Raw genomic sequence first — 8,484 nt, 5'->3', positions numbered from 1 at the left:
AATGTCCAATATGTCCAAAATGTCCAAAATGTCCAAGATGTCCAAAATGTCCAAAATGTCCAAAATGTCCAAAATGTCCAAAATGTCCAAAATGTCCAAAATGTCCAAAATGTACAAAATGTACAAAATGTACAAAATGTACAAAATGTCCAAAAAGTCCAAAATGTTCTAAATGTCCAAAATGTCCAAAACGTCCAAAATGTCCAAAATGTCCAATATGTCCAAAATGTCCAAAATTTCCAAAATGTCCAAAATGTCCAATATGTCCAAAATGTCCAAAATGTCCAAAATGTCCGAAATGACCAAAATGACCAAAATGACCAACATTACCAAAACGACCCAAATGACCAACATTACCAAAATGTCCAAAATGTCCAAAATGTCCAAATGTCCAAAATGTCAAAAATTTCCAATATGTCCAAAATGTCAAAAATGTCAAAAATTTCCAATATGTCCAAAATGTCAAAAATGTCCAAAATGTCCAAAATGACCAAAATGATCAAAATGACCATAATGACAAAAATGACAAAAATGACAAAAATGACAAAAATGACAAAAATGACAAAAATGACAAAAATGACAAAAATGACAAAAATGACAAAAATGACAAAAATGACAAAAATGACAAAAATGACAAAAATGACAAAAATGACAAAAATGACAAAAATGACAAAAATGACAAAAATGACAAAAATGACAAAAATGACAAAAATGACAAAAATGACAAAATTGACAAAAATGACAAAAATGACAAAAATTACAAAAATGACAAAAATGACAAAAAGACAAAAATGACAAAAATGACAAAAATGACAAAAATGACAAAAATTACAAAAATGACAAAAATGACAAAAATGACAAAAATGACAAAAATGACAAAAATGACAAAAATGACAAAAATGACAAAAATGACAAAAATGACAAAAATGACAAAAATGACAAAAATGACAAAAATGACAAAAATGACAAAAATGACAAAAATGACAAAAATGACAAAAATGACAAAAATGACAAAAATGACAAAAATGACAAAAAAGAAAAAATGACAAAAATGACAAAAATGACAAAAATGACAAAAATGACAAAAATGACAAAAATGACAAAAATGACAAAAATGACAAAAATGACAAAAATGACAAAAATGACAAAAATGACAAAAATGACAAAAATGACAAAAATGACAAAAATGACAAAAATGACAAAAATGACAAAAATGACAAAAATGACAAAAATGACAAAAATGACAAAAATGACAAAAATGACAAAAATGACAAAAATGACAAAAATGACAAAAATGACAAAAATGACAAAAATGACAAAAATGACAAAAATGACAAAAATTACAAAAATGACAAAAATGACAAAAAGACAAAAATGACAAAAATGACAAAAATGACAAAAATGACAAAAATGACAAAAATGACAAAAATGACAAAAATGACAAAAATGACAAAAATGACAAAAATGACAAAAATGACAAAAATGACAAAAATGACAAAAATGACAAAAATGACAAAAATGACAAAAATGACAAAAATGACAAAAATTACAAAAATGACAAAAATGACAAAAATGACAAAAATGACAAAAATGACAAAAATGACAAAAATGACAAAAATGACAAAAATGACAAAAATGACAAAAATGACAAAAATGACAAAAATGACAAAAATGACAAAAATGACAAAAATGACAAAAATGACAAAAATGACAAAAATGACAAAAATGACAAAAATGACAAAAATTACAAAAATGACAAAAATGACAAAAATGACAAAAATGACAAAAATGACAAAAATGACAAAAATGACAAAAATGACAAAAATGACAAAAATGACAAAAATGACAAAAATGACAAAAATGACAAAAATGACAAAAATGTCAAAAATGACAAAAATGACAAAAATGACAAAAAAGAAAAAATGACAAAAATGACCATAATGACAAAAATGACAAAAATGACAAAAATGACAAAAATGACAAAAATGACAAAAATGACAAAAATGACAAAAATGACAAAAATGACAAAAATGACAAAAATGACAAAAATGACAAAAATGACAAAAATGACAAAAATGACAAAAATTACAAAAATGACAAAAATGACAAAAATGACAAAAATGACAAAAATGACAAAAATGACAAAAATGACAAAAATGACTAAAATGACAAAAATGACAAAAATGACAAAAATGACAAAAATGACAAAAATGACAAAAATGACAAAAATGACAAAAATGACAAAAATGACAAAAATGCCAAAAATGACAAAAATGACAAAAAAGAAAAAATGACAAAAATGACAAAAATGACAAAAATGACAAAAATGACAAAAATGACAAAAATGACAAAAATGACAAAAATGACAAAAATTACAAAAATGACAAAAATGACAAAAATGACAAAAATGACAAAAATGACAAAAATTACAAAAATGACAAAAATGACAAAAATGACAAAAATGACAAAAATGACAAAAATGACAAAAATGACAAAAATGACAAAAATGACAAAAATGACAAAAATGACAAAAATGACAAAAATGACAAAAATGACAAAAATGACAAAAATGACAAAAATGACAAAAATGACAAAAATGACAAAAATGACAAAAAAGAAAAAATGACAAAAATGACAAAAATGACAAAAATGACAAAAATGACAAAAATGACAAAAATGACAAAAATGACAAAAATGACAAAAATTACAAAAATGACAAAAATGACAAAAAGACAAAAATGACAAAAATGACAAAAATGACAAAAATGACAAAAATGACAAAAATTACAAAAATGACAAAAATGACAAAAATGACAAAAATGACAAAAATGACAAAAATGACAAAAATGACAAAAATGACAAAAATGACAAAAATGACAAAAATGACAAAAATGACAAAAATGACAAAAATGACAAAAATGACAAAAATGACAAAAATGACAAAAATGACAAAAATGACAAAAATGACAAAAATGACAAAAATGACAAAAATGACAAAAAAGAAAAAATGACAAAAATGACAAAAATGACAAAAATGACAAAAATGACAAAAATGACAAAAATGACAAAAATGACAAAAATGACAAAAATTACAAAAATGACAAAAATGACAAAAATGACAAAAATGACAAAAATGACAAAAATGACAAAAATGACAAAAATGACAAAAATGACAAAAATGACAAAAATGACAAAAATGACAAAAATGACAAAAATGACAAAAATGACAAAAATGACAAAAATGACAAAAATGACAAAAATTACAAAAATGACAAAAATGACAAAAAGACAAAAATGACAAAAATGACAAAAATGACAAAAATGACAAAAATGACAAAAATGACAAAAATGACAAAAATGACAAAAATGACAAAAATGACAAAAATGACAAAAATGACAAAAATGACAAAAATGACATAAATGACAAAAATGACAAAAATGACAAAAATGACAAAAATTACAAAAATTACAAAAATGACAAAAATGACAAAAATGACAAAAATGACAAAAATGACAAAAATGACAAAAATGACAAAAATGACAAAAATGACAAAAATGACAAAAATGACAAAAATGACAAAAATGACAAAAATGACAAAAATGACAAAAATGACAAAAATGACAAAAATGACAAAAATGACAAAAATGACAAAAATGACAAAAATGACAAAAATGACAAAAATGACAAAAATGACAAAAATGACAAAAATGACAAAAATGACAAAAATGACAAAAATGACAAAAATGACAAAAATGACAAAAATGACAAAAATGACAAAAATGACAAAAATGACAAAAATGACAAAAATGACAAAAATGACAAAAAAGAAAAAATGACAAAAATGACAAAAATGACAAAAATGACAAAAATGACAAAAATGACAAAAATGACAAAAATGACAAAAATGACAAAAATGACAAAAATGACAAAAATGACAAAAATGACAAAAATGACAAAAATGACAAAAATGACAAAAATGACAAAAATGACAAAAATGACAAAAATGACAAAAATGACAAAAATGACAAAAATGACAAAAATGACAAAAATGACAAAAATGACAAAAATGACAAAAATGACAAAAATGACAAAAATGACAAAAATTACAAAAATGACAAAAATGACAAAATGACAAAAATGACAAAAATGACAAAAATGACAAAAATGACAAAAATGACAAAAATGACAAAAATGACAAAAATGACAAAAATGACAAAAATGACAAAAATGACAAAAATGACAAAAATGACAAAAATGACAAAAATGACAAAAATGACAAAAATGACAAAAATGACAAAAATGACAAAAATTACAAAAATGACAAAAATGACAAAAATGACAAAAATGACAAAAATGACAAAAATGACAAAAATGACAAAAATGACAAAAATGACAAAAATGACAAAAATGACAAAAATGACAAAAATGACAAAAATGACAAAAATGACAAAAATGACAAAAATGACAAAAATGACAAAAATGACAAAAATGACAAAAATGACAAAAATGACAAAAAAGAAAAAATGACAAAAATGACAAAAATGACAAAAATGACAAAAATGACAAAAATGACAAAAATGACAAAAATGACAAAAATGACAAAAATGACAAAAATGACAAAAATGACAAAAATGACAAAAATGACAAAAATGACAAAAATGACAAAAATGACAAAAATGACAAAAATGACAAAAATGACAAAAATGACAAAAATGACAAAAATGACAAAAATGACAAAAATGACAAAAATGACAAAAATGACAAAAATGACAAAAATGACAAAAATGACAAAAATGACAAAAATGACAAAAATGACAAAAATGACAAAAATTACAAAAATGACAAAAATGACAAAAAGACAAAAATGACAAAAATGACAAAAATGACAAAAATGACAAAAATGACAAAAATGACAAAAATGACAAAAATGACAAAAATGACAAAAATGACAAAAATGACAAAAATGACAAAAATGACAAAAATGACAAAAATGACAAAAATGACAAAAATGACAAAAATTACAAAAATGACAAAAATGACAAAAATGACAAAAATGACAAAAATGACAAAAATGACAAAAATGACAAAAATGACAAAAATGACAAAAATGACAAAAATGACAAAAATGACAAAAATGACAAAAATTACAAAAATGACAAAAATGACAAAAATGACAAAAATGACAAAAATGACAAAAATGACAAAAATGACAAAAATGACAAAAATGACAAAAATGACAAAAATGACAAAAATGACAAAAATGACAAAAATGACAAAAATGACAAAAATGACAAAAATGACAAAAATGACAAAAATGACAAAAATGACAAAAATGACAAAAATGACAAAAATGACAAAAATGACAAAAATGACAAAAATGACAAAAATGACAAAAATGACAAAAATGACAAAAATGACAAAAATGACAAAAATGACAAAAATGACAAAAATGACAAAAATGACAAAAATGACAAAAATGACAAAAATGACAAAAATGACAAAAATGACAAAAATGACAAAAATGACAAAAATGACAAAAATGACAAAAATGACAAAAATGACAAAAATGACAAAAATGACAAAAATGACAAAAATGACAAAAATGACAAAAATGACAAAAATGACAAAAATGACAAAAATGACAAAAATGACAAAAATGACAAAAATGACAAAAATGACAAAAATGACAAAAATGACAAAAATGACAAAAATGACAAAAATGACAAAAATGACAAAAATTACAAAAATTACAAAAATGACAAAAATGACAAAAATGACAAAAATGACAAAATTGACCAAAATGACAAAAATTACAAAAATTACAAAAATTACAAAAATTACAAAAATTACAAAAATTACAAAAATTACAAAAATTACAAAAATTACAAAAATTACAAAAATTACAAAAATTACAAAAATTACAAAAATTACAAAAATTACAAAAATTACACAAAAATGACAAAAATGAAAAAAATGAAAAAAAAAATACCAAATACCAAAACGCCTTAACTCCATAACTCCATGTCAGATTAGTCTGCAAATTCAATTTTTCGACTAATTGCAAGCTTCTTAGGAAGGCGCCGGTATTGACAAATCAAGTAGGGTTCTTCAGGGTTTAAACTGGGAATGGATGATTGGCTTCCACTTCCCGGGCATACGGTAATAACAAAATTCATGCCATTTCCATAACAAATACTGTTAAAATAACATAAAGTGTTATGGAATATTCTTGCAAAATCCATTTTTGCATAAGAGTTTAATAACAGTTTACGTTATCATAACAAAATTTGTTATTAATTTGATATTGGTTGAAAGCCAAAACAACTTGGGAATAACATTTTTTGTTATGGAAAAATAACTCCAACTGTTATTGAGATGTTCGGATTAGTTGTTAAAATAACAAAAAAGAATAACGAAAATTTGTTCGAAAAATAACTCAAAATGTTATAAGTCTGTTATTACAATAACAATCCAATAACAAAAAAATCATAACGGCGAATAACAAAACTTGTTATAAATAACATAAATTGTTATTGGACTAGTATTTTCAAATATCAAAAAATGTTATTCCTACGTTATTTCCGTCTGCTCGGGTTATCATTTTTGATTCATTGTTTGACTTCAGCTGATTTGTCAATAACGGAATTGCAACTCATTTGGAAGTCAACCATGTTCAATGAATTTTCTGGAAGAAACCATTTACAAAATCTCGCTAAACCATGTAACGATCAATGATCATAATTGGTTGAAAGAATTAATTCTATTCGCTTGAATGCCTCCATATTTCATCGTAAACAGCGCTAGCAGAACCGCACAGCCACACACAAACCAACCATCTTCTCCAGATTTACCCTGATTTCCCAGCGCATATCAATACAACATTCCATCATTAATTCCACGAAACCACGCCATCGCTCGTTGTGAACATTCCAACCCGAAACGTTCCTTTGAGAACTATCTCTCTCTCTCCCTCCAGCCCGCGACAAGTAGCTATTTGTGAGCTCCCAGCATGACAAAACCTTCAAAACCACACTAACCCTTCCTCACCTATACACTTCCGGAAACATCTTAACGCTGATTTCCTCGAGCCCGAATGTCACTCATCATTCTCTGTGGTGAAGGTGAGGGGGGGGGGGGGGGTAGGCCTCCAATGGCAACCAACGTAAACACCGTGGAATGTTCAATCTGGCTGCTTCGATTGTAACTTGGTTGATTAACAGTTAAAAAAATATTTTTTTTTGCCTTGAATTTTTGTTTAATTTTTTTTCAAATTTGCGTCAATTTTAGAAATTTTAAAGTTACATTTTAGCATCAAATAAGAAACAATATTTGTCAATTTGTTCCTGTGTCAACTTTCTCACGTGCCTCCAGTGGGTGGTCCCACCCACAATCACAAGTGGTTCCACACTGGATGGTTGGTCCTGGTTGCGAACTGATTTCCTCAGTTATTTGGAACGTCACATCGCCAGCGTGGGCATGACGAGGAAGTTCCGGAAGTTGGAAGTTGAATAAAGGAGGCATGCTGGCTGACGTTGATGCCGATTCAGAATGATGAAGGATTCCGCAACCACATACGAGGGGAGGAGGAGACGCATGAAAGATGGGTTCATTCCGAAAGGAAATGGCCTTGAATGTGAGATGGAAGGAGGGCATGTGGGGGAAAATAAGCAGGTTGAGTGGCAAAGATGGCACAGGAGGTTGTCAGTAACGAGAAATCTGAGAAAGTGAAGATTACAGGTTCGTTCCAATTTTTCATCATTCCTTTAAAAATAGTACCATTGTTGGTTGTGACTTGAGTTAATTTTGTAATTTTATCTTGAAATTTTGTATGGCAGGGTTACCAAATAAACAAAAATATTGTAATTCAAATATCAATATATCAATATATTTTTGCCAGCCCGGGCTGACGGTAATAACAAAATTCATGCCATTTCAATAACAAATACTGTTAAAATAACGGAAAGTGTTATGGAATCTTCTTGAAAAATCCACTTTAGCATAAGAATTTAATAACAGTTTATGATATCATAACAAAATTTGTTATTGGTCTGACATTGGTTGAAAGCCATTACAACTTTTGAATAACATTTTTTGTTATGGAAGAATACCTCAAACTGTTATTGGGATGATCGGATTAGTTGTTAAAATAACTTAAAATAATAACAAAGATTTGTTCGAAGAATAACCCAAAATGTTATTAGTCTGTTATGAGAATAACAATCCAATAACAAAAAAATCATAACGGCGAATAACAAAACTTGTTATAAATAACATAAAATGTTATTGGCCTAGTATTTTATAATAACAACAAATTTTATGCCCACGTTATTTCCGTCTGCTCGGGAGATCGTCAAACTTTGAGAATTTTTGATAGTTTGTTCAGGATTTCCAGACTGCATTTTTAATGTTTTGTGCTATTTTTCACTTAGAACAGATAAAATTATTCTTTAAATTACAACTTTAAATGCTATTAACACATAATT

At 26.2% G+C, this 8,484-nt stretch overlaps 1 protein-coding gene across 1 annotated transcript in view; it reads right to left on the bottom strand.

The window, feature by feature from the left end:
- The window catches only part of LOC120425240 (tripartite motif-containing protein 45), a 13,510-nt gene extending 5,988 nt beyond the window's left edge, over positions 1-7,522 (bottom strand). Inside the window, exon 1 of the mRNA XM_052708726.1 lies at positions 7,363-7,522. Coding sequence (XP_052564686.1) covers positions 7,363-7,522 — 160 coding nt within the window. The remainder of the gene's footprint in view (positions 1-7,362) is intronic.
- Positions 7,523-8,484: the final 962 nt, after the last annotated feature.

Source organism: Culex pipiens, chromosome 2 (assembly GCF_016801865.2).
Source record: "Culex pipiens pallens isolate TS chromosome 2, TS_CPP_V2, whole genome shotgun sequence".
In the NCBI taxonomy this organism is placed as follows: domain Eukaryota; kingdom Metazoa; phylum Arthropoda; class Insecta; order Diptera; family Culicidae; genus Culex; species Culex pipiens.
Note: the sequence above shows the minus strand (reverse complement) of the source record. Positions and strands in the feature narration are given on the sequence as shown.